Genomic DNA, 27234 nt, shown 5'->3' on the forward strand with positions numbered 1-27234 from the left:
TGCACCACCTCAGACGACGATAGAGTGAGGAAGCCTACGGGACCGTGGAAGGTCTCAGACCTAGACATCGTAGTGAACCGTGAGGTGACCCTTGACCCCAGAGACCATCCCACCTGTGAGTTTACAGCTGTGGTAGTCGGAGAAACAGTCAATTTTTTTTTTTTTTTTGCCTATTTCTGTGTTTTGAACGGCAATTCAGAAATAAAACAGAATTTTTAACACCTGAAGGAAAAAGGTGTGGCAACAGGACTTATTTGACAATCTTGAAGATGTTCCTGCACTCATCTGAGGTACTTATTATATGTTTATTAACTGTCTATTAAATAAAACAGCACATACAGAAATACTAGCTTGTAGGATGGCTGGAGTAGGAGCTTGTGTGCTTCTGGATAATAAAGTAGGAACTAGTGAACTCCTCAGATTGGCTGTATGAGCTTGTGGTCCTCAGACTGGCTGTAGAAGGAGCTTGTGGTCCTCAAACTGGCTGTATGAGTTTGTGGTCCTCAGATTGACTGTAGAAGGAGCTTGTGGTCCTCAGACTGGCTGTAGAAGAAGTTTGTAGTCCTCTGATTGGCTGTAGAAGTAGCTTGTGGTCCTAATGATGGCTGTAGAAGAAGCTTGTGGTCCTCAGACTGGCTGTAGAAGAAGTTTGTTGTCCTCTGATTGGCTGTAGAAGTAGCTTGTGGTCCTAATGATGGCTGTAGAAGAACATTGTGGTCCTCAGACTGGCTGAAGAAGAAGCTTGTAGTCCACAGATTGGTGGTCCTTGTGATGCTGTAGAAGACGCTTGTGGTGCTCAGACTGGCTGTAGAAGGAGCTTGTGGTCCTTGTGATGGCTGTAAAAGGAGCTTGTGGTCTTCGGATTGGCTACAGAAAGAGCTTGTGGTACTCAGATTGGCTGTAGAAGGAGCTTATGGTCCTAATGGTAGCAGAAGAAGGAGGTTATGGTCCTTATGATGGTAGGAGGTGGAGCTTGTAGGCCTCAGGTTGCTGGAAAAAGAAGTTTGTAGGCTTCAGGATGGCAGAAGCAGCAACTTGTGGCTCTCAGGATCACAGGAGTAGGAGGCTGTGCAGGAGGAGCAGATTTTAGAGCACAGCAACTATACATCCTCAGGATAGGTACTCCATTACTGAGGTAGTTGGAGAGGTAAACACTTAGAGAGACAAAGGATGCTGATGGCTACAGAATTTCAGCTATGTGGGAATATAAATAGATATAGCAGAAAGTAACACAAAGTTTCCAGAGAAACAGGAGGCAAGCAAAGTGGTTGTAGGAAGTGAAATTGTGGTTCCTGGTTCAATGATTGTAGAACTTCAATTCTGTCATCAAACTAGCAAAAATATTTATTAGAAAACATCTGAGAAACAACATCATTCCTAAGAGGTTCCTACTTTCATCCCAACAAAAACAACAACCACTACTACATGGTTTCACCTCCTACAGCCTCAGAAGCACAGCAGATGAAGGACATTTGTCTGAAACTTCCTGCTTCTCTGGAACTTCTGCTACAGCCACTATCAGTACTGAAGTACACTGCAGTTACGTCCTATATTTATTATACACCTGTACACCTGCACAAGGACAAGTTACAGCTCGGGGATTAAAATATGATAAGAACAGAGCGGCCTACTTCTTAAAGAAGTGAAAAGCAGAGGAAGTGGTGTTTCTATATTATCATGATAAATGACCGAAGGATAGAAACATCTTCTTTTGCTTTTGGTTTAATGTCGTCCTGTTTGAAAACGGAACGCTGCAAACAGATGATTATTTTCCTGTGGATGTTTCACGCTGATCCAGTCCTAGTTTCAGGAAAAAGGAAGCACAGACTTATTGAGGGTCTGTTTCTTGGTGTGTATGTACAATGGTTTTGAGTGTTTAAACCTGCTCTATGTATTATTCAGCACAGATGAAGTGCACATGGACTGAGTGTTTGTGTGAGACTGGACTGAAAAAAAAAAACTTCACAGGAGTTCAGAAGGTCACTGAATTCAATGGAGGCTGCAGCTGCTGTTATGTAACTCGATTTATTTTTGTGGCAGGCTGTGAGCAGGTTATAACAAATTACATCACTGAATTAAGAATACAGCAGCCTCTCAATCCTCGAAGTCACAGCCTGACATGTTTAACCTTAACTGTTTGGCTTCAGATGAATTTTTAGGTTTCCAGCATTACATCTTCTGTAAAGAACATATTGTTTTGAATGTTATTTTCTCTATATCGTAGAGATGACGCTCAGGCCAAAATCAGAAGAGATGACTCCGGGTCAGTGGGAAAGTGTCACTCTTTGTCAACACACGCACACACGCACACACACACACACACACACACACACACCCATATAAACAGAGCACCATTGTAATCTCTTTAGCCTGATCTGAGAAGAGGACGCACCACAAATACACTCCACGCCAAGCCGTGATTAGCGGAGTCTTAAGCGTCGAGTGTTTAGTCTTAGGTGTGTTATGTCTAGGAACATTTTTACTCTTTCTGTTTATACCTCATTCCTCTTCTCTCGCTCCGTCCTACCTTACAGCAAACGATGCAAATTGGAACATGGCCTCTCTCAAAGCCCCGGACTGGAAGGACACGAGCCAGAACCCGGGCAAAATGGCTGCCGGTGAAAAGGTGAGACGTTGAACTCTGCATGACATGGAGTTACAGAGTTATGTTTAATTCCTTCCTTATTTACGCTAATAATCCTTTGCTCTTAGTATACGTTATAATAAAGTATATCAATTATAATAAAGAAGAGAAATTAAAAATTCACTTCCAGCTACAGTTTAATTCTTTGTAACCTAAACTTAAAGAATTCATGGTGGATGATTCCACACTTTCACTCTTAACTCAGGAAATTTTTACACTTTACATTATTTTTATCTAATTATTTAGTATTGATTTCCATGCAGTTATTAAATAATATTTGCAAATAGAGAACTCTTTTTGCTTAATGGTGTTACTTATTAATTTTTTTTACTTAATATTAATTCTTTTTTACTTTCTGTTTTTTTGTCTTTATTTATTTATTTATTTATTTATAATCTATTTATTTATTACATTTATTTTTGCCTTTGTGTTAATTTGTGTTACAAACGTTACTTTTTGTAATGTAATTTCTGTAAGATCCGTACGGAGTAAAGCGTAAGTAAGGGGCGGAGTTTTCCCAGCTGCCTCTGAGGGTGAGATGTACAGAATGATAGAAATTATTACAGAGTTAAATCTAACAAATTTGTTCTTATTAATTACTTGTGACTAGCCTGTAGATGTGGAAAGTTAGCAATAACGTGTATAATTTTTTGCATTAGTGTAATTTTACTTTAAGATATGTTACAGCTTACACAGAGAATTGACATTTACAATCAGCTCCAGAATTATTGGCACCCTTGATAAAGATGGCTAAAAAATATGGTGGAAAAAATATATTTGTGGTTAATAAACTTAATAACAAACTGAACAACTGAAAAAAATAACCTTTAATTAAAATTTAAAGAAAATGTAATTATAACAAACAATTATTTGCACACATACATACCATTAAACTAATTAATTACAAAGATATCTTTTTATCAATCTAACTTTTAACTAAAGAAAATGTAGTCACATTTAATGACACTCTAAGTAAAGATGGGTTAAAAACGTCTTTGGGCTTAAATTAATATTCATACGTCACAATTATTGGCAGCCATCCTTACCATTGAGCTAATTAACCACAGACATTTTTAAATAATCTTTTTTACTTATCTTTACCAGGGGTGCCAATAATTCTGGAGCTGACTGTGATAAAATGACAAAATGATGATATAGCAGAATACACACTCACTTCCAACACTCTCTCCTCCACTACAGGGATCTTCTAAAGTACTGGGCACAATAACAACCTTGTCCAAACATCCACCCCCGATCTACGGCACGTACCCCAGCGTGGGGCATCACTCCACCGTCTGTGCCACTAACTCTCTGCCCCGCTCAGCACCAGGCACTCTGTCCTGGCACAAATCCTCCGGTTCCTCATCGCAGCAGATCCAGCAGAGGATCACCGTCCCTCCGAGTCCTACATCCTCGGCCGGCTCTCCCGTCTTACCCCCGAGCGAGAGAAGTAATGACGCCCCTCTGGCTGCAGCGGTTCGCCCATTTTATACGGACCGGGGGTCACGACCTCAGTCTCCTCGGAAAGGTCCTGCTACCATGAACTCCAGCTCCATCTATCATGTCTACCTGCAGCAGCCAACGGCCAAAAACTACCAAAGCAGCAGCACCAGAGCTGCAGTCAAAGCAGGTAAGTTTAAAAAAAAAAAAAAAACGATTCAGGAAACTTCACACTTCACAACACCACAGCCTTGTTTAACAGAATATTTCTTGTCTTCACGTCGCTTCCTTTTCTGTCTTCAGTCTATGGAAAGCCGTTGCTGCCAAGCTCCGTCTCCTCGTCCCCAGTTCCCTTCCAGTCCTCCAGAGACGATTCAGAGCGTGAATCTGAACCCGAGATTACCCACAATCCTCAACCCAGCGTGGAGAACATCCCTCGGCCCCTGAGCCCCACTAAACTCACCCCGGCTCACTCTCCCCTGCGCTACCAGAGCGACATCGACCTGGAGGTGCTGAGGAGGAAGCTCGCTAACGCTCCTCGTCCTCTTAAAAAGCGAAGCTCCATCACCGAGCCTGAGGGTCCAAACGGTCCCAACATCCAGAAACTTCTCTACCAACGCTTCAACACGCTCGCTGGTGGCATGGAAACGGTTACGCCATTCTTCCAACCAGACACCGCCCTTAATTTAGCAGGCGATGTTGATTCTGTTAATGGAAATGTAAAGGAAGGAACTATAAAAGCTGCTGTGGCACCAACACCAGCGCCTGTTTCAGAGCCTGCACCATCACCAACATCCAACACTAATGAGAATCAACCGGAGCAAACAGCTAATCATACAGAAACTCCGGAGATTACAGACACCACGGATCCTAAAGAAGGTCCTGAGGACAGTCATAACAACAATCAGTCGTCGTTAGATGAAGACGCAGAGTCCACGCCAGCGGAGAAAGAGGACACGGAGCAGAACATGGTGAGTGTTACACCAGGACATTACCAGAATAATATCGCTAGTGATACAAAAATTCCAGGTGCTTTCACATATGCAGAGTTTAGTCTGTTTAAAACAGAACGTTAGTGTGTTCTCCCCAAGTGCAGTTCTTTATGCAGGTGAGAAAACAACAATCACACTCAGGTCCGAGTGCGTCGGAGTGAGGTGGTCGTGTGAACTCAGGGAACTCAGAGAAAGAGAAAGTGATTCGACTCTGAATCGACTCGAGTGTAGGAAGGGAATCAAACATGCCACTGCAATTTGGGCACTTTTGTAGATTTTTTTTTACCTAACTGCTAAACTGAACTGAAAACTGAACGCAGAACCACCATGTGGAGAATCTGGAGGTTTAGACCAACAAAACAAACCAAAAGAGGAAATAAACGCTGGATGCGACTCACAAAATGTTTTTTCTATCACCGTATTTCTGAACAATGTATAAAAGAGTTTTATGTGAATGCTTTCAGCCCTACATGCTCCTCAGCTAACTTTTTTCTTTTTGGTTCATTTCATTATGTGCAAACCAGCACAAACAGCAAATGAATCAAAAGAATGAATTTCTCTCTAATTAACAGACTATCGTGTGTAAGTTCAAATCCCTGCAGAGAAAAAGAGAACCTTTTGGATAAAAGAGTGAATGTTATTAAGCTGATTTTTCATTCAGCGAATAAATCTCATTGTCTTATTCTGATCAAATGCTAGGTGAAGAGGACGAATCTGAAGAAGCCCGGCTCTGAGAGGACGGGTCATGGTCTCCGAGTGAAGTTTAACCCGCTGGCGCTGCTCCTGGACGCATCTCTGGAGGGCGAGTTTGACCTGGTGCAGAGGATCATATATGAGGTACAGCACAGCCTTAAAATACAACAATTACTGCTACTAGTATTAATAATAATATTAAAATCACGAGTGACGCTGTGGTGTGGACTCGAGTCACAAATCTGATGACTTCAAACTCGACAAAATTACAAACGGTTGATGTTCCCAGTAACCAATAGCTTCTTTGGGGGTTAAATTATTTAATACCACAGCACTGTTGAATTCTGGATTGTGATTGGTCAGAAGAGAAGGTGTTGATTAGCTTTCTGTAACAGCAGGTTGGACAGTAGTGCAGCTGCAAATCACAGGTTTATATTAATGTACTCGTTTATATTAATACGTTATAGTTTCTATAGTAACAGCTCATTCACAGGGACTTGTACAGTGGACGCTCCACAAAAACGGATTAAAAGTCATGTGTAATGGTTGATATGGTGATGTTTTCTGTAAGGATGTTTATTTACCATTGATGGAAGGAGTCTCCAGTGTTAGCGCTTTGTAACAGTCAGAGGTAAAGCTGTAACTTTAAGTTTTCCAACATCTTCAGAACAGAGGTGTTTACTCTTCTTTGCAGTTTCTCAGTAACATGACAAACTGCGTTTTTTTTTTAAATTGTTAACTTCAAGAGAAAGAAGAAAGAGCGGCTGGTGAGGGAACGACTGTTTATAGCTGCTATAACGTCAGTTAGAACAGGAAGCAACTTGCTTTTTGAACATTAAATGTAGCTTTAAATGAATAAATAGTATGACGTGTAGTTCTTTAATAAATACAGATTGCGATTGTTGGCAACTTGCTGTGGTGTAAGAGGAACTCCGCTTCATCACACCACCCCAACGAGCGTTTTCTTCCTTTCGGGTTTTATTTCAGGTGGAGAACCCCAGCACTCCGAATGATGAAGGCATCACGCCGCTCCACAACGCCGTGTGTGCTGGTCATTATCACATCGTGAAGTTCCTGCTGGATTTTGGAGTGAACATCAATGCAGCAGACAGCGACGGATGGTACAAACTACAATGCAAACGAAGCGATATCTTATTAGAGTAAATTAAAACGTATTAGTAAACGAATGTCTGTTGCATGTAACAGGACGCCGCTGCACTGCGCCGCCTCGTGTAACAGCGTACATTTGTGTAAGCTCCTGGTGGAGTCAGGGGCGGCCATCTTCGCCACCACTATCAGCGATGTAGAGACGGCGGCGGATAAGTGTGAGGAGATGGAGAACGGCTACGTGCAGTGCTCGCAGTTTCTCTACGGTGAGAGAAATGAGGATTTCACATGGAAACTTCTCTGTTTAGAATGAGTCACTTTTATCAAGTCAGGTTTATTATGCTAATTAGGGTTCCTGATTTCTAAAAAACACTCACATTTTAGGTGAATACATTCATCCTTTTTTTCTGAAATTTCAAATTTTTCAATCAGTTGTGATGCCACATAATTTAAGCCTACCAAGTATACCGATTATACCAAACTGCTGTGGAATAAGACGAATTAAACACTTCAGAGTGGTAACAGTAACTCTGCTTTATCACATCACCCATTATTGATTATTTTACTAAAACTGCACCACACACAGTGTTTTATTCCTTATCACACACTCCCTACAAGTTTTGATTAACCATAATAAATATCATAAACAGTAGAGTGAAATGTTTTCATCTTGTAGAATTCTGCTTCTGGTATATCTGCCTTTCCAAAGTCCAAGAAGATAAAGAGATACTTAAAACAAGCAAAAATGAAATAGAGACAAAGGAATGAAATGGATTGAATAATAAGGATGAAGTGATGAAATAAAGTCTGTGCTTTGTGCACTCAGGCTGTTAAACGCTCTGTTTCTCTCTCAGGTGTGCAGGAGAAGTTGGGGGTGATGAATAAGGGGACAGTTTACGCTCTGTGGGATTACGAAGCTCAGAGTCCAGATGAACTCTCGTTCCGTGACGGAGACGCTTTAACGGTGCTGAAGCGCAGAGACGAGAGCGAGACTGAGTGGTGGTGGGCCAGACATAATGATAAGGAGGGCTACGTTCCCCGAAACCTGCTTGGGGTGAGCATGAAAAATCCACCTGAGAATAAATATTTAATATAAACCATCACTGAGACTGACGGACACAAAGCCACGCCTCCTTCACTGTGACTGACAGATACAGAGGCCACGCCTTCTTTACTGGACCTGACACAGAGGTCACACCTCCTTCACTGTGACTGACACACACACACACACACACACACACACACACAGAGGCCACACCTCCTTTACTGGACCTGACACAGAGGTCACACCCCCCCGTACTGTGATTGATACTTTATCTGTTGCTGTACCAAGCATATTAGAATCAGTCTTTTTTTATTTTCTCTATTTATTTTCTTTTTTGCAGTTGTACCCGAGGATTAAACCCCGACAGCGGTCCCTGGCGTAGCGCCCCCTGATGGACAGGAGCCCCAGCTGGACATTTTGCCCCATTTTCATCTTTTAGTGCCACCAGGATAAGAAGAGGGCGTGGCAGCTAGAAACTGAGACTGAAGCTTGGATTTATTTATCTGCCAGAAGAGATTTGGTGATCAGCGCTCCATTTTCAGCCTGCAAAATGGATCATATTTGGGTCTTTTTTTTTTAAATCCTGCACCCTTTCACCCAGAAGTCTGTGGGGTGAAAACACACCAGTTTTCCTGTTTCCTTTTGTACTGGTGTGAGTTTGTGGGACGTGAAAGTATTGACACTCTGAGACAGCTGAGGAAGAGAGTTTTGTGTATTTTTGTTGGACAAAGGAAAGACTCAAGGACAGATCGTTGTCTACTGAGCAGCTGATTCGAAGAGAGGAAGGAAGGAAAGAAGGAAGGAGATAGAAAGTGCAGAGAGAGACACTGAAATAAGAGTGAAGAGGAAATATTGGAGAGTTTGTGTGTGCGGTCATGGCGGTATGAGAGATGAGAAATAGTACGTTAAATAAGCGATGGTGGCAGTAAAGTCGTGAAAAATGGTAAAAGTCTGTGTTTTCCATCCAGGAGGAAAAATAAAAGCTGTACACACCTGCATTTATACGTTAAAGCCAAATGTACACGAACAGCCGAGTCGTGTCTGGTGTGTAAAAGTTTGCTTGTTTAAGTTTGCCTTGGAGCCACGAGGATAATGTAGCTACAGCCTAAAGTTTAGCGTATCATCACACGCTCGCCATAAAAGTCATTGCTAAGTTTCATAAAATAGCAGAAAGCAGAGTCCTTTACAGAATGTCTGAAGCTAAACTGGTGGCCTTGTAGCTGAAGTGAAAAACTAACGAAGCAAACCCCAGACTCCGACTGCGTCTCAGCCGATTGTTTACATTTGGTGTTAATAAAATGTAATTTAGCCTGAATTGTTTTATATGTCGTACTGATCTCCTCCTTGTTTTTAAAAGCTCTTTATAACACAGACAAGATGAAATGCTTTAAGGGTTCTGGTGTATGGGTGATGTACCTGGGAGCAAATAATAATAATGATCAGAGATCATAATAATGCAGAGTAACAGGCCTGAATCTGAATCTGAATCTGCGACATCATTCATGCCACATGCCATGTAAATGTGCACAGTAAAGACGTTCTCACATTGGGATCCATCAGAATCACTGCTTGTTCATTTTGTATAATTACATTATTATTTTTATTATTTTAGTATAAAGTTAATTCTATTATTATATGATTAATTATGCTTTAAATGTAATGAATGACCTGATTTTGATCATCGCATCCCATATTTCAGCATTTTGGTTGAGGTTCGAATCAACTGACTCATTTTAAATCATATATATAAAAGAAAATATGTAAAGAAATAAACATAAGTGGACCGAGTTTGACATTTATACTCAAATTAGGAATTTAATCCAACTGAAAAAGGGCTTCTCTTGCTCTACATTACACTTTATGTAATTACACAGAGATTGGACTTTCCCTTCTGAGCAGATATCTGATCGAAGACGCCGATGATGATTAGAGTTCTTTGATTAAAAAAAATAATAATAATAAAAAAATCACTGACTGCAGCTTTAATGTCAGAGTGTTAATGGTGCGTCTCTCTTATTGCTGATCGTGCATTTGCTGTGCTATTCAGTAAGTCACTGATAAACAACCTTTGGACCGTGAGAAAGCAGCCGTGATTTTAAATCTCTCTGCGAGCTGGAGGTTTATATTCTGATCTCACTGCACCTGCTTGAAGGTAGGCAGAAAAACTGTTTTATTAACGTTAAGATCATGCATTAATCTTAAGTAGCTGGTGCTCTGAGCTGGGGAAAAAAAACACAGTGTAGATCATCAGCATCATGTGTGATAGTGCAAGTTTGGACCAGATAAACCACCACAGCTCAGTATGAGCCTGAACAAAACCAGTTTGGACCTGCATGCTACAGTATGTTCCCTTAAGCTGCTTTTCTTTCTTTCTTTTTTTTTCAGCAGGAAGTGCAACAGGATTTGCCATTAATTCTGTAGTGTGCAGTAGAGGGACTCTGTCTGTCTGTCTATCATCATCATCATCATCATCATCATCATGTCGGACATGCAGGGATTTCACATTAACTCTCCTCTCACTGAGAGCATTAACATGTCCAAGCGCCTCGGCTCCCCCGTTTATCTGAAGATGGAAAGCTCCCAACCTTCAGGGTCGTTTAAAATCAGAGGGATCGGACACCTGATCCAGCAGGTGAGCGGAAATGAACACCTCCTCCACCGGGATGCACAGACACGTCAATGCATGTATTACAAATTATTCATCATTTAGCCAAATAGACGCGTGTAACAACGTCATCGATTGCGAAATTTAGAAATTGTTTACCATTTCTCAGCTTTAAATTCATTTCTTGAATTTTTTTTTTTTTTGCTTAAATATTTTTGTAGTCCATTTTGTCTTCCTGTATAACCGTCAGCACGGAACACGGAAGTTATGCTGCTTCTACACCAATCAGATACCGCGATCTCATCCGGGTATTACGCTTACGCAGCACTTACCTAACAAGTTCGACGGCCAAAGACAACGATAGTTAGCTTTTTTTTTTTTTTTTTAAACATTTTTAGAATATCATAAATTAATTAAATACATAAAAAATAATTGTAAACCTAAGTATGAAGCTAACTAGCGAGCGAACGTTCTAGTCGCTAGCCGGGCGGGGCAGTGGGTGTTCATGGGAAATGTAGTTTTTTTTTTATTTATTTATTTTTTTTATATACAGCGCTGTTGTACTAATAGAAAGCGAAAAACGCATTCAAATTTAGTTAAAAAAGCTAATATAAGCAAAATATCGGACATTTTGGACATTATGTATAATTTAAGGGTTGTTAAGAAACCATGAATCACCAGATATGCCTTAAAAGTGAGTTGTGAAACGTTATAAAAGCGAATCGAATGAGGGGAAATTGCTTCCGGGATCGAAGTGACGTCATCAACTCCTTATACTACAGGTGATTTATCAAAACAAATCAGAATGAACTTTAACTGTAGGATATTTATAGTTTACTGTATATAAACTTTTGTGATGTCTTTTGATATATTTCAGATATTTAATTAAAAGCTTTATATAATAAAATATACCTCAAAACAATTCATTTCATCTTTTTCTTTTTTTAAGCTTGCAGGTTCAAAGTCAAATGGTGTAGTCTGTTCTTCAGGTGGGTTCAATGTAGTGAAATTATTTATTTATTTATTTATTTATTTATTTATAAAAGTGATTTAGAACTCTGATAGCATCCAGACTTTCTGGAATTTCTATAAATCAGGATTGAAGTTATTTTGTATTGAGGACGTGTGTGTTGTTGCGGTGGATTTAATCAGGATTGAAGTTATTTCGTGTTGATGCGGTGGGTTTAATTAGGATTGAAGTTATTTCGTGTTGAGGAAGTGTGTGTTAATGCGGTGGATTTAATCAGGATTGAAGTTATTTCGTGTTGAGGAAGTGTGTGTTGATGCTGTGGATTTAATCAGGATTGAAGTTATTTCGTGTTGATGCGGTGGGTTTAATTAGGATTGAAGTTATTTCGTGTTGAGGAAGTGTGTGTTAATGCGGTGGATTTAATCAGGATTGAAGTTATTTCGTGTTGAGGAAGTGTGTGTTGATGCTGTGGATTTAATCAGGATTGAAGTTATTTCGTGTTGATGCGGTGGATTTAATCAGGATTGAAGTTATTTCGTGTTGAGGAAGTGTGTGTTGATGCTGTGGATGCTGAATGCAGGTGGAAACGCGGGCTTGGCTACAGCGTACGCAGCACGCAAGCTCAACATCCCGGCTACCATCGTAGTGCCTTCATCCTCACCGAAACTGGTGGTGGAGAAACTGCAGGATCATGGCACCAGTGTGCAAGTCGTGGGGAAGGTGAGGAAATTAGCAAATGTCCTAATACACTATCTGTATGAGACGTAACCGACATTTACATGTTCTCAACATGCTCTCCTCCTGCACATGATACGAGCAGGTGTGGGATGAAGCAAACGCAGAGGCTCTTCGTCTGGCTGAAAGCGAAAACCTCACCTTGGTGCCACCGTTTGACCATCCCCTGATCTGGTGAGGAGTTTTCTGGATCTGCTCTGTTCTAAATCTAAATATATCATAATTAATAGTATTAAGAATGTCTCTGAAAAACAGAACCCCTCCTACACAGAAACATCTTGCCACCTCAGATGTGTGAATAAAACACACGTGATTTAAACTAAGAAAAACAACATGGGCATGTGCGTAACCCGATTCCGAATACGAGGAACTTTCCCTTTATAAACATCTGGTCATTTTGTGCTGACTGTGTCTTCTAAGGGTCCTCATTTACGGCAAATTGAAACTGTCCATGATAACAATATTGTTTGCTGCTGAATTCTAATTGCTTATTCATAGCAACCGCTAAAATGCACCTTGCTGGCGAACATAGTTATGAGAGAAATCCTGACGTTTTTTCAGGAAAGGTCATTCCAGTCTGGTCCACGAGCTGAAGGCGGCTCTGCCGTGTGAACCGGGCGCCGTGGTTCTGTCCATCGGAGGCGGAGGACTTTTCTGCGGAGTCGTTCAGGGCCTGGATGAAGTCGGCTGGGGTCACGTCCCGATCCTCTGTATGGAGACTGTGGGAGCGGATTGTCTCAATGCAGCCATAAAAGCCGGACGTTTAGTCACTTTACCAGACATTACGAGGTAAAAACCGACGCTAATCACGGTTTTAATGCTCACGTTTTATAAGTTGTAAGAGTTGTGAGCGACAACGAAAGAAAATTATTTAATGCTGATGTTTCTATTAAGGTTTGATATGAGATTAATTACATTTAGCTAGCTATGATATTAGCTGTTATTGTTAGTTACCTACCTATTGTAGGTTAGCAAAGTGTTAGTTATATAATATTAGCCAAATTAGTTAGCTGTCAATTATAGTTAGCTACCTAATAACAAGTTATCTGGTGGTTCATGTTGGTTAGATAATGTCAAATAGCTAGCTATATAGTGATAACTATCTTGGCTACTAACCATATTAATAGCTAAGTTAACTGTAAACATCAAGTTACAGCTGATTAATTAGTTAGCTTTTAGCTGTGAATGTTAGTTACTTAGCTAACAACAACTATGATAGCCTGTGGTTAAAGTGAAAACCTAGCTGAGATATCAAAGTATACTAGCTGGAAATGTTAGTTAGCTAGCTTCTTCCTCCCTCTCTATTCTTTGTGTTGACTTATTTCATTTATTAGCGAGGCTAAATGTTTAGGAGCGAAGACGGTGTGCAGTCAAGCGTTCGAATACAGCAAAAGACCCAACGTCATCTCTGAGCTAGTGACTGATCGACAGGCTCTACAGGCAGTGGAGCTCTTTCTCGGTAATATGTGTTTACATTTATTTTTTTGTCTTACCCTATAATAATCTACGTGTATTCTGTGTTCTTTCCCAAGTAATCAAATGTAGGGCTAGCTAACATACTTTGCTACTATTGTTGACTAAAAAACATTAACCACTTGCTAACTTGGCTAAGATTAGCTACTTAACTAGCTAAAGCTGTGAACTATAACAACAGTTAATAGCTAGTGATAACAGAAAACTTATAACCTAGCTAAGATTAGTTAGTTACCTAGCTAGATTAACTGCTAGTTAACGATTAAAATATATAATATATACATATATATATAAACTAATGTTGGTATCAAAAACAGTGTTTTGTTTGCACCAAGCATCAATATTATATATACTTATAATTTTCTTGGCTGTTTTGTGTGTGTGTGTGTGTGTGTGTGTTTGCGCATGTGAAGATGAAGAGCGTGTGTTAGTGGAGTTAGCGTGTGCAGCGTCGCTAGCTGCAGTGTACAGCAGCGTGATACAGCGGCTGCAGGACGAAGGTCGTCTGCGCAAACCGCTCGGCCCGCTGGTCATCATCGTGTGCGGAGGAAGTAGCATTAACCTCGCTCAACTGCAGCACCTGCGCACCGTCTGCAAATGATCACATGTCCTGTCACACGCTCCCATACTATACTTAATTAATAAATAACCACACAAACTGCAGGACTACTTTTCCCATGATACTTCAGAGTCTCAGAAATCACTGGAAAAAAAAAAAAAACATTACAAAACTATTAGGAAATTCTCTCATGGTTTCCATCAGAATCCTAAAGGTTTCCATTAAAAATGTTGAAATGGAACATGAACTCAGTTAAAGACACAATACTACTCAAGTGGTTAAAGGCGTGGACACACTGTTGCTAAGCAACTGCTAAAATGGCTGCTGTGCTCGACTTCCTAATAGTTTAGCTAGCTAACAAATTGCTGTTAAAATGCTGTTATACAGACACACTGACTCTGGAAACAAGACAAAACTATCAAGAAAATCAACATTTACCTCAGATATGCTGGTTATTTATTAGGAAGAGACGCCATTTGGCTATAAACCACACTTTAGTTACACTTAGCATCAATTGCTAACCTAACTACCAGGGGTTCTGCTATACCCAATATGTAGCTGTTAAAATGCTGTTATAAATGCACAGTGATGGTGGAAACAAGACAAAAGCATCAAGAATATCACCATTTACCTCAGTTGTGTTGGTTAATTATTAGGAAAAAAACTCCACGCAACTTCAATTAAATATCTTTTATTTTTAATTCTCCAACACGGTCAGCAGATGGCGCTGCTGCAGTACTAATACTGTAATACTAATCCAAATCATTTAAATAGTTTTTGTCCTTTTGGTTTAGTCATCAGTTATAACTGTTTTCAGCATCACACTGTTATGGACTGACTAAAACACATCAATTAAATAATTTTAATTAACGAATGAACATGTCCAATGTACCTAATGTAATCAATGTTAAATAAAATGCTTAATATTATTGTCTTGCTGCTCTCTCTCTCTCTCTCTCTCTCTCTCTCTTTTTTTCTTTTTACAATTAAATTTTAATCTAACAACATAAGTCCTAAATATGCTTATATTTGCACCAGTTATGTTTCCAGGGTCCCATGTTTACTATCATCTAATGGTTGTGTGTTCCCTCTTTTTAATCTTAGAAACAGCTCAAACCTTCCCACGGCCCAACAAGAACACTACCAACGTTAATATTTACATTTAATTACATTTTTTCCTTATATTACAGTATATATTTAATAAATATCCAAAATTGTTAATTATGTTAGCTAAATCTCTCTAGCTAAAAGTGTGTCTTTTGAAATTAGCTTTAAAAATCGTGTGACCTCTGATGAGGCCATGACACCAGCAATGAAAAATGTTATGACGCCATATGTTTTACTGAAATGATGATTTCCGTACACACCTGAGACACAGTGTTTAGTTTGTGTTATCATCCCTCCTGTTCTCATTCTGTAAGAACACACTTGAATAATGGAGTCTTGCTAAAGAATTATGATTCATGTTAGAGCTCAGACGTTTGTGTGTTCTGAGCAGAGATAGAGGAGAGTTAGTGTTCAGCGCTTAGCTCATCTATTGATTCATGGTTGTGAGTTTTGTACCATAAACACTTTCATTCAGCTGGGAAGGAGGACGTAAATGTTTAGCTTTTTGCCAATGGCAACAGACAAATCCTGCATGTGCCAATTCCAATTAGCGCAGTCAGGAGCGGGGCGGTGTGAGGGCGAGGATGTGCCATGAGTCATGTGTAATCTACAGGAACTTTGTCTGAACTCCTTGTGGTGCGATTTGCTCTGAGCTGTTTTTTTTTTTTTTTTTATCCGACGCCTGAGCTTCTAACACGTTCCTCCATTAGAGCTTGGACCAATAACACAAACCAGACCTGCTCTCTTTAAATATTTATTCAGCACTGATACCACTGGGGGCCAAAACCTTTAGAAGTGCTGTACATTAAACAGACTCCCTGTTTCTGTGTATTTTTATCATCTGTAACCTGGGACTTGGGAAAGGTGACGGAAACAATTTTCAGACCCCGAACACAGCCAAAGACGGGGGAAGTGTTGAAATCTGAACCTGGTTGAATGAAATGCTCAGTGAGAGCCAGTGGTCTGGATTGTGTATTATGAATTATGAATCTCACATCCCATTAAAGTCGGAGCCAGAAGCATAAAACTGGAGCGAGGCATGACATCACCATGCTGTGTGTGAATTAGGGCAGGAAGTGTGTAAATTTCACAGAACAAGGATTGAGGACACAATCCACATTCCCTGCTGCTGCATTCAGCTAAAGCTCGTAACTCAGAATTTCCGACTCAACAGTGAATAAAATATAACTTCACTAGTTTTACTGAGTTTTTAACTTTATATCAATCAACATAGACCCATTATTTGGCCAAATCTATAACACTGACTATACAGTTTGCTCTTTTGAAACAGTAAACACATCATGATCACTAATGTTAGCTGGCTAACTTGTTGCTAACAAAACATGCTCTCATTGAGGCATCCATGTTTTTTCCTCACTTTGTAAACTTGCCGAACTCCAAAACTACGTAATTCGGTGAAAAGGTCAGACTTCCGAGTTAACTCAAATGCTGCATGATTCCCTTCAATGATATTTGATTTTTCAACTAAATCAATCCCACTGGAAAAACTTTTACTCTCTCTGATAGAAAAATAAAACAGTACATAACTGTACATTTCATGGTGCAATCTCACCAGTACGTCTTTTATACCTTTAATTCGCCATTATTATACCTTAGAGAGATTTACACAGGAACAGAAATGACCAGTACTATGGCATTTACACCTGACAGTGTATAACTGCAATAATTACACAATATCACATTTTAAACATATTAAGTGTATGTTAATTTATGCATAGATCAAAAGCAGAAAGTCTTTTTGGCTTCTGACAGTTGCGTATTGTACATCAGAAATATATTATTATGAATAAAAATTGATGTCAGTCCAGTAAGGATTATTTTGTTTGCTGTCTGTGATGAGCTTCTCAGGCATTCTTAAGAAACAGGTTAATTCTGAGCAGAACTCGCTGAACTCATGTGAGGAAACGTGGTTATTTGTGTCACAGCCAAAACACAGATAACTGAACGGAGTTGATGTTTAACCGTGTGAAGGTCATCTCCTGCTTTCCGTTCCTTATCTGTTTTGGGGGACAGGGAGTACGAATGCTGGATAATATTATTCACGTTGACTGTTTTCATTCAGCATTGGCTTTTTATCCGATGCACTTTATTAGCTGAGCAGTTGGAGGTTGAGGCTTTTGCTCAAGAACGCTACAGTCACTATTCACTAAAACACTGCACCTTGATCTTTCATCATCTGCTGTTTCTGATTTTTAAACTAAAGACTGTGACTATCTCATGATGTTAAAGGAGACCAATGTGCTTTTAAAATAAGTGTGCTTTTGTTTACGTGCACATGTTCTACCCTCCATAAACGTGCTGTTTCACCCCACGCCCTGCTAACTTCAAGAATGCGTACTTATCGCAGAACATGCTGGCAAACACCCTTTTTCAGTATGCAGAGAATGTGTGGTTAGCTCTGCCCCCTTTTTTGATTGATATGGACGCTTTTACTTTTTTCCAGTATTAAATCATTGACTTATTAAACTGCTCATTTCATCCGCTCTAAGTCATAACAGTCTGTGTTTCTTTTTCATGTTTCTTTACTGTCTTCAGCTGCCATGTTTGCAGAAGTGACGACCAGTCACTGAAAAGTTTTGTGAAAACGTTTTTTACATCTTTCCTGTACATTATGTATCACAGAGGTGTGTGTGATACACAACTGTCAAGTACACATTGTGAAAAAAGATATGATTAAATGGTGACATTCCAGTGTACTTTGTCAAAATTCATCCCTGTTTGATGTAAAGTGGGCGGAGCTAATGTTGGATAAAACTTGCACATGCTTTACTCTCACCAATCACAAGGCTGATATCAATCGTTCCGCCCACAGAGTTTTTATTAAAAGTCTGAGCAACTTTGAAATATAAACATTTTGCATTTGGGTCTGTGATCTTTCTTGACAGGCATCACAGGCATCTCAGCCAGAGTGCTGTCAATCAAACATGCTCCTTAGAATATTAGGTCACGCCCATTAGGGCAGTTCTCAGATGAGTCTGATCTCTGAGCTAATCTGCAGTATGATCTCAGATGCTTAACATAACAGTCATGTTTGGCATTATTCAAATATTTCTAATATTTTTGACGTAAGTAGGTAAAGCAGTTTGGGAAGCCGAAGCCAGAGAGATAAAAAAAAATTGAAACCAAATTTTCAGTGGCTTGAAAGTCTTTAGAGGAATACAAAGTGGAATAAATGTCAACATTTATATCACATTCAGAAATATAGTTTAATTATTTCATTATTAATACTGTAACATTAAAAAAACTCTATCTTAATGAACTCACATTAAACGTCTCGTGGGTAAAGGTGCACAAACTTTGCACTTTGTTTTCAATGTGTGTGTGTGTGTGTGTGTGTGTGTGTGTGTGTGTGTGTGTGTGTGTGTGTGTGTGTGCGGGAGAAACAGGGTAGTTAGAGAGCTCACATCACATGCCTGGTTCATGTCAGTGCGTTTGGGGAATGTTCCGGATGCCAGGAGGAGATAGTGAGACTGCTTTCACACACAGCTGATACCAAACACCTTGTAGCGGGTTAATAACAGGTCATGAACTGTCCTTATGTCCACAGTCAAACCCTGCTCACTACAAAGTGCACTGTTTTGAGAGTTTTGCTGTTTTATAATTGTACCTGAAAGCACAGAGAACAAGAATCCCATAATGCACTGCAGTAGGTTAGTATCCAAACAACCTGAGCTGGTACAGAAGGAAGGAAGGAAGGAGGCGTGGCTTCTTTATCTATCAATCCCAATGAAGGAAGGAGGCGTGGCCTCTGCATCTATCAGCACTAATGAAGGAAGGAGGCGTGGCTTCTGCATCCATCAGTCCCAATGAATATGTGTTAATGAAGAGATGTTGATTGTGTGCCATTTTTCTAGCTATTTTTCAAGTTATTTACATGCATATATACAAAATAATTGCCTTACAGTTTAAAAGAGCTTTGTTTTTCCTGTATATTTCATAATCTGTATCAATTCATTAAAATAAATAAATAAATAAATAAATAAATAGTAAGTCTTATCTAATTTGTGTGTTGTGTTTTTTTTTTTTTGCACTCAATCTGTCTTTAATCTGTTTAGGGTTCCGGCTTATTTTTTTTGTTTTGTGTTACACACAGCAACAGTTCATTCAGAAATAGAACACTGTGTGTGTGTGTGTGTGTGTGTGTGTGTGTGTGTGATATGTTATTTTATGCTTTGCATGTTACCAGGAACTACATATGGTCAAATTAGAAACACCAATACTATGCTTACAGTAAACTTCCAGCCTAAAGTCATGTGTGTGTGTGTGTGTGTGTGAGTGTGAGATCAACCACATTACTGGAATAACTGAACATTTAGTCAATAGAAAAGTGAAACTTTCTAAAGAAAATTCCCTTTATTTTTCAATCTCTTTTTAATTTTTTTTTTTTTTTTGCCTTGATGATTACACTAATGAGGGATTAGAAATTTTACCTGATAATCAAGGAGCTGTCCAATTTCAATAAAAAAATTAAATAATGATAACGCAAGCTGGCTGTAAACTAGTAATGTAACTAGCTAACCCGAGGAAATGTGCACATGCTCACTAGACTGCATTTCCAACTGAAAAGATGTGATAAATGTGTGTATAAATAATACAAATGATACAAAATGGCATAAATTTGCATAAATCAAACATTTAATCCTGAACTCGGATAGACAGTTAGGTCACTTCCTGATAGATTATCCGTTAAGAAATTTCCATACGAGCCTTTTTCTCGGAGCTGTGTGGTAAAAATACATTTCCTCGGAAATTCAGGATTATCTCTCGGAGAGGGAAGTGTGAACATTTCCAGAGAATTGTGTAGATATTCCACAGAATTCCCAATGTCTAATCGTGTTCACTGTGTAATGTAAATAATGTAATAAAATTTTTAGAAATTCTGACTTTTCAGACTGCACTGTCTGCCATGTTTTTCAAACTTTCATGCAAATGTTCATCCACTGAAGAGAGTTATGGAATCACCAACGTTTTTTTTTTAAAGCCAAATTCAAGAAACCTTTCAGCAATGTTCCCCTTTATCCCAAATGTAGCTGATTGGCCAAGACACGTTTGGAGCTACAAGGCTAATGTAGCTAAATACTAATGGAAGTCTTTATCACCCAAAATATTTACTGTGAAAATTTACCTTAACTTCACTGTACAGCTGAACTTCTGGAATGCTCTGGAGGCCGCCATGTTGGATCACTGTTCATAGCTGCTGTAACGTAAGTGATAACAGGAACTAACTTGTTTCACAGACGTTCAACATCATTTATATTAATGCGCTTGTTGTGATACGCTATTGTTTCTATAGTAACAGCTCATTCACAGGGACTTGTTCGGACTGATGCATAAACAGATTTTAAAAATGTGTGTGTTTGTTGAGATGGTGTAATATTTATTTAACATTTACGGAAGGAGTCTCCAGTGTCAGAGGTAAAGCTGTAAGTTGAAGTTTTCTGACATCTTCGGGGCAGAGGAGTTTACACTTTGCGGTTTCTCGGTAACATGACAAGCTGCGATTTTTTTTGTGTTATTGAGTTAAAGACAGAGAAAACAGGGGCTGGCGAAGGAATGACTGCTGCTATAATGTAAATGAGAACAGGAACTAACTTGTTTTGTGGAAATTGTTGGCAAAGTGCTGTTATAGGAAAATAATCAACTTCATTGTGGTCACTGATGATTGTTCTATAACAGCTCATCCTGGTGTGTTTTATTGCTTACATATCGTATCATCAATTATTACCACAATGAAAATAATTTGTATTTCTTATCTTCCACCTTTTCTGAGTGAGGTTTTTGGCTTCATGCTTCCACCTGTGCTTTTTCATGTTTTACTACAGTGTTGTATTTCACTGTGGGCTCGTCATGTGGTGCGTTTCATTTGAGCTCTGCTGAACTCTGAAGGAGTTCACTGATGGATTGAGCAGACAGGAGGCTGGGGTTCAACTCTCTGTCAAGGTCAGCAGCAAGCACACACACACACACACACACCCCTCACACACACACTTACAGAACACTGTTATAGAGCCAGCAGGTCTGTCTGTGCTGAGTCTTCCACTGTTCTAGCCAGAACTTATTAACTGGGTCACAAATGACAGAAAAATAACACAGCGTCTTTCCTGCCGTGTTTTAGAGCTCCACTAACCAGACCAGAGCGGCCTGTTTTATTCCGTCTCTTATTAAGTCATAAAATGGATTTTCTCATTGATGTTAATGAGAGCTGACAGTTGGGTGGAGTTCCTGTGTGTCTGCGGCGTGCCTCACACCGCTGTAACGAACATCACACCTCGAGCAACACGTCACCTCTTTACTCAACCCACGGACTTTATTTTAGTTCAGACCGATTATGGTGTGTTTCCTGCTCCAGCACTCCCAATTAAAATGTGTTAATTAGCCTGTTTATGGGCAGTGATGTGTGTGAGCAGGAAAAACAACACTACAACATGCAGAACAGGACTGAGAAACACTGCTCTAACTCTGACTGAAAAGAACACTGAAAGATTTTCTGAACTTTCCTGAAGGGTTCCTGAACTCTCCTGAAAGACTTCGGGAACTGACGTGAATGGTTCCTGAACTCTCTTGAAGGGTTCCTGAACTGTCGAGAAAGCTTCTGAAACTAACCTGATAGGTCTCTGGACCTCTCAGGCAAAGCTTCAGGAACTCTCCTGAAAAGGTTCTTGAACTCTCCTGAAACGGTTCTGGAAGTTTCCTAAATGGTTCCCAATCTCCACTGAAAGGTGGAGTTACTCACCTAAGACTTTCGAACATCACCTGAAAGGCTTCAGTATCTCAGCCAGAGGGTTCCTGAACTCTGCGGAAAGGCTTCTGGAACTCTCCTAAATAGTTCCTGAAGTCACTTTGACATGCTTTTGGAACTGTTTTGAAACGTCCCTTCCAGTATTTCCTAGTAATTCCTTTTTGCAGAAAAGTAGCAAGTCAGAGCAGGAACTCAAAAGTTCCTGGGTTCCTGAAAAGGTACCTACAGTGGAAGTACAATTATTAACCTTGAGTACGTTTCCACTGGAGGGACCATGGCAGATTTCAGCCACTGGACTGCAATTCCAGGAACCCTATTTAGTTTTTGTTGCAGATGATGTACACTTCTGTCAATTTGGATCTAGTGGGATGGAGTGTGATGTACCGAACACCTCTGATTGGTCATACAGTAATACACACTACGCTAACAATACACTCCTGTGTGTCTTCTTGACAGAGCAGGAAACACACCAGACGCGATATATTAAAAAATCTTGCTCAAACACACACTTTTATACTCCAGTTGCAGTAAAGCTCCTTGTGAAAGGTGTGTTACTGAGCCATACTACACAGTGCACACTCCTGCTGTTCTGACACGCCTGGCATGACGAACCTTGTTGTAATTCTTAGCGCTGTTTACGAAAACACAGAGCTGACTCTTCCAATGCAGCCAACACACACATGCACATGTACACGCACACACACACACACGCACACATGCACACACACACGCACTTCCAACAGTAATTAAATAACAGTCTCCAAAACCGAGTTATAACAAGAGATAAAAATTAGGGAGTGATATAATCTAAATGAGCGAGTTTTATTATCTGAGTAAATTACGTAGAATTTGACGTGACAGACGCTGTTAATAAAGTAAACTGAAGAGTTTACATAGAGACTGGGACTGGCATACAGAGGACACGCCTCTTTTCCTGGGAGTGACACACATAGGACACGCCTCTTTTACTGAGACTGACACAGAGGACTCTTTTTGTAGTCCATTGTGTGATTATTGGGGAATTTTGTCTGTTGCTAATTTAAACCTCAGGATTTCCTTCTCCTTCCTGTGTGTCCTGAACTGAAACTGTGCAGTGTGTGTGTGTGTGTGTGTGTGTGTGTGTGTGTTTAATACACTCTTATATACAGTGTAGTGTCTTTTGTATACTAAGTCATAACTGCCCAACCTTATCATCGTTATAAATTTAACGTAGTTTTTGTTACAAAATTTCAAAGACAACCTTCAGCTAAAGACTGAAATGCTGGTTAGTTTCCTCATACAAATACCAAAGACAGGTTTAAAGGAAAGCACCAAAGAAAGTACTGGAATGAACTTTCGGAAGTAGAAGTACATGAAGACTACTGCAGCAATATCAGTTTCATAAATGTGTAACGCAAATTTCGCAAATTTACATTCTTGTATTCGGAAATTTGTTGTTTCTATGGAAACACACACAAGACCTTTACATCTTTCAAATAAAACGTGAAACTATCGTGTGATTAATGATACAAAAAATAATAAGGAACGTTTATAATAGACACCTATAGAGTTACATTCTGATATTATACTCCCAGATACCCCATTCTGAGATGTTTTTTCGTTTATAACGTCACAGTGTTGAGTTCTGAAAATGTCGCCAGGTAATAACGAGTTTGACTGAGAATGCTTTTGGAGCTGGAGACTCATAATTACTGTAATTGTAGCGTGACGTGAAAGATGCATATCAACCTAGCTTCAAATTATTTTCATGACCATTATCATGCTTACATTCCATCGTACTGCAGTTAAAAAGAGCGTTGATATCGAATTATGATTCAATTTTTGACTATTGCCTTAGATCAGCCAATCAGAGACGAGTATTTTATGAACCCGTGGTATATTACATGATATCGAGTAACTGATTTATTAGCATTCTGAGCGTTTACCAGCTTCATAACTCCCTCCACTGCTTTGCACTGATTGCACACATTCCCATTGTGTGAGGTTTCTAACTCGTGAGTCTGCATTTTGTTGTTTTTGGACTTTCACCACCAGCTCAAAACCTGAAATACTCTAATGTTCCTCTTTATCTCATCAAACTATTTTAATTTTGTGGCAGGAACAAAAAAAAAAAAAAAAAAAAAAAAAAGCAAAGAAGAAGGAAGCAGATTGGAGAGTTTCCTCATTGATAGTGTTTATATCTCAAACTACATTCCTATCGCTAGAACTGAATTCAGGGCTGGTTAGTGTTCTTAGTAGAACGTCGGCCATTTTTAGAAACATCCCAAATGCTAGATGTAGAATTTTTGCTAATTTTTGCTAATTTTTGTCTTGGAGATAAAATATTGTCCATAAATAAACTTCAGTTATGTTGGTTTTTTTAATGGATTAGCACATCCATGTACTTTATACCACAGTGCTGTTGAGTTCTGGACTGTGATTGGTCAGAAGAGAAGGTGTTGATTAATTCTCTAGAACAGCAGCTCTGACAGTAGTGCAGCTGCAAGTCACAGATTTATATTAATGCGCTTGTTCTAATAAATCGTCGTTTCTATAGTAACAGGGACTTGTACGGCAGACGCTCCAATAATAATAGACAATAAAAAACATGTGTAATCATTGATTTGTGTAAGGAGAGATTTATTTATCATTTATGGAAGGAGTCTCCAGTGTCAGAGCTTTGTTTCACAAACATTCAGTGTATTTATAATAGAGAAAAAACACGACTTCTTGTTCTTTCATAAAGTAAACAACTGTAATCGTTGGCAAACTGTTGCCATATAAGAAGAATAAAACACTTCAGGATGTGCTGTTAGAGGAAATCAATCAACTTCAGGGTGGTAACAGGAACAGCAGCTGACACACCAGGCCACGCCTCCTTCACTGGGACTCAAAGCTAGATTTCCACATCCATATGAAATAAACAGTGACATTTACGATATATTGCTGGATGTAAATATCAGCTCAGAGCAGAGATCTTGCTGTAAGACATTTGGGTGGAGCTTCACACTACTTCCTCCAATCAGAGTGGGAGTGGGAGGGGCAAACATAGAGCGGGACGACTCAGAACAGCTGTGTGTGTGTATTCAAACTGCAGAGGCAGAGAGAAGAGACACGATTTGTGTCAAATCCCTGTGGATTATGAGACTTGTGTGAAGGAAGGGAACTTGGTGGAAGTGCACTAGATTTGTTCACTACACCTTATCGGACATAAGGATTTAGGGTGGATTGAGGGTGCAGTGTGGATTGGGACAATGCTGTGGAGTTTACACACTTAGAGCAGGGAAGGATTTGAGCTGCTCCATCAGACACTCACACACACCTGCACAGGTAAGCACACTATTATTATTATTGTTATTATTATTATTATTATTATTATTATTATTACTATTATTATTAATAATAATACTATTAATGAACCTTGAAGCAGATTTCACTTTCCGCAGATGAAAGGGCAGTAAACTCTACTTCCACTTGCACTTTGTACTTTGCCGTGTGTGTGTGTGTGTGTGTGTGTTTGTGTATGTGTGTGTGTTTGCCATTTCCGTCCTCTTCTCTCGTTAAAGTGACTCAAGCAAAGGGCACTCCTGTACACACACACTCTCACACACACACTGAATGGAATGAAACCGGTGTACATTTCTCGCCAGGGTGTGACAGAGCCTCTCTGTATCTCTCTCTCTTGATCTGTCTCTCACTCTCTCTCCACGTGTTTTCTCTCTCTCACACACATCTTCTGTTAGCAGTTTTGCTCTTTTTTGGTCTTTATTAGAGTCTAAAAACCTCAGTGATTTGGGACATGTCCACAGATACATGAGACACATGAGAGTGATGTGTTGTGATGGTGATTATGTGGCCTATATGATAAATAGGGTTTGGGACACGTTCTCATGGACTTGGACTCTTTTTAATTTTAATAAAATAATCATCCTCAACAACAGACAATATCATGATGGTAACCTGAAGAGAACATATCATGAACACTACAGCCTGCATTTCATGATGCTATTATATTTAAGTTAATTAAAATAAATATAATGAAATATCATATATTATAACGTGGACTAGCTACTAATATTTATTTATAAATTGATTATTGTTAGCAATCACTAATTATATTTGGAAAAGCAAAAAAATCTTTTCAGTCTTTTTTCTGAACACAACTTCATTTGATTTGACAATTGGCACAGCTTTTAGAATTAATGTTACAAGAATCTCTCGTTTTTCTCTCTCACTCTTCTGCTAACTGTGCTGAAAACTTGTGAAAGTATTTAAAGCAGGTTGATTTTGTTAGCTCACTACAACTTTAAAGGATCACCTCCTATACCAAATGTTGTTAAGCCGTTAAAGTGTCGTTCCTTGACCACTTTGTGAATTAATCAATGTGATCATTTCTGAAAGATTTGAATAAACTTTATATTTGATGAGTAAAGACTAAAACTCTTTGGAGGTGTGATGAAACAGAGTTACTGGTACCAAGTTCCCTGTGAGAAGATGTTTATTTAACATTTATGGAAGGAGGTGTCTTTTTATAGCTGCTATAAATGATAACGAAAGTGCAAACAGGAACTTGTTTCACAGACATTAAATGTAACTATAAACAGATAAAAATTAAGATGTCATTCTTTAATAAATAAAAAGTGTAATTGTTAGCCACTAGCTGTGTTAGAAGAGGAATAAAACACTCCGTGTCATGCAGGTGGAGGAGAATACTGAGTGACGTGGGCGTGTGATGAAGCGACGTTGATTATTTTCCTAAACACGGTGTGTATACAGAGACACCGAGTGTTTTATTCCTTACGTAATCAGGAGTGTATGAGTGTGACTCAATGTCATTGATCTGTTATTGAGTGTGCTGTGTAACACAAACTCTCACTGACTGACCCGTGAGTCTACAGCGTGTTCCTCAGCGTCCATACTGCATGCATTTATTTCCCTTTAAATGCCATAAATTCATTTTCAGGATTTATTTTTTTATCCCAAGTCTCAAAAATATTACTGGTCATATGAGCATGTGTAACATCAGAGAGATTTGTTATTAACTTTATTGTAATGTAGGAACACGAGCATCAGCATGTTATTAGCATATATTTCACAGATTTATAATTCTGTATTTTCTCTGACA

General features: G+C 39.2%; 3 protein-coding genes across 8 annotated transcripts in view; all 3 read left to right on the plus strand.

Moving 5' to 3' along the window:
• Positions 1–9483, plus strand: part of ppp1r13ba (protein phosphatase 1, regulatory subunit 13Ba) — a 36809-nt gene extending 27326 nt beyond the window's left edge. For 3 of the 4 annotated variants that reach the window (XM_026926376.3, XM_026926374.3, XM_053237350.1), the window contains 9 exons: positions 14–115; positions 2535–2626; positions 3845–4274; positions 4388–5055; positions 5776–5913; positions 6757–6890; positions 6976–7142; positions 7731–7930; positions 8262–9483. In XM_026926376.3, the coding sequence (XP_026782177.1) occupies positions 14–115; positions 2535–2626; positions 3845–4274; positions 4388–5055; positions 5776–5913; positions 6757–6890; positions 6976–7142; positions 7731–7930; positions 8262–8303 (1973 nt within the window). In that variant the 3' untranslated portion in view covers positions 8304–9483. The remainder of the gene's footprint in view (positions 1–13; positions 116–2534; positions 2627–3844; positions 4275–4387; positions 5056–5775; positions 5914–6756; positions 6891–6975; positions 7143–7730; positions 7931–8261) is intronic. The other variant, XM_026926375.3, reaches the window with a different exon arrangement.
• A 151-nt stretch (positions 9484–9634) lies between these two features.
• On the plus strand, positions 9635–15192 carry sdsl (serine dehydratase-like). Of its 3 annotated transcripts, none has more exons than XM_026926050.3 (8): positions 9635–10073; positions 10307–10553; positions 11476–11515; positions 12077–12216; positions 12317–12405; positions 12793–13020; positions 13566–13690; positions 14118–15192. In XM_026926050.3, exons 2-8 carry the CDS (start codon positions 10401–10403, stop codon positions 14303–14305), a joined length of 963 nt encoding a protein of 320 aa, XP_026781851.3. In that variant the 5' UTR covers positions 9635–10073; positions 10307–10400; the 3' UTR covers positions 14306–15192. The 3 variants fall into 3 exon arrangements, with proteins under 3 accessions (XP_026781851.3, XP_026781850.3, XP_053093328.1); XM_026926049.3 differs by having other exon boundaries at positions 10310–10553; XM_053237353.1 differs by lacking the exon at positions 9635–10073 and having other exon boundaries at positions 10095–10553.
• A 9920-nt stretch (positions 15193–25112) lies between these two features.
• The window catches only part of daam1a (dishevelled associated activator of morphogenesis 1a), a 29935-nt gene continuing 27813 nt past the window's right edge, over positions 25113–27234 (plus strand). Inside the window, exon 1 of the mRNA XM_026926569.3 lies at positions 25113–25439. The gene's annotated coding sequence lies outside the window, so the exon portion shown is untranslated. The remainder of the gene's footprint in view (positions 25440–27234) is intronic.

This window comes from Pangasianodon hypophthalmus, chromosome 10 (assembly GCF_027358585.1).
Source record: "Pangasianodon hypophthalmus isolate fPanHyp1 chromosome 10, fPanHyp1.pri, whole genome shotgun sequence".
Lineage (NCBI taxonomy): Eukaryota > Metazoa > Chordata > Actinopteri > Siluriformes > Pangasiidae > Pangasianodon > Pangasianodon hypophthalmus.

Bases quoted from the DNA above. Each gene is read 5' to 3' on its own strand.
- sdsl (XM_026926050.3), top strand. From the start codon at position 10,401: ATGTCGGACATGCAGGGATTTCACATTAACTCTCCTCTCACTGAGAGC. The intron at 11,516-12,076 runs GTGGGTTCAATG...TGCTGAATGCAG, and splicing joins TGGTGTAGTCTGTTCTTCAG to GTGGAAACGCGGGCTTGGCT. The intron at 13,021-13,565 runs GTAAAAACCGAC...TTCATTTATTAG, and splicing joins ACTTTACCAGACATTACGAG to CGAGGCTAAATGTTTAGGAG.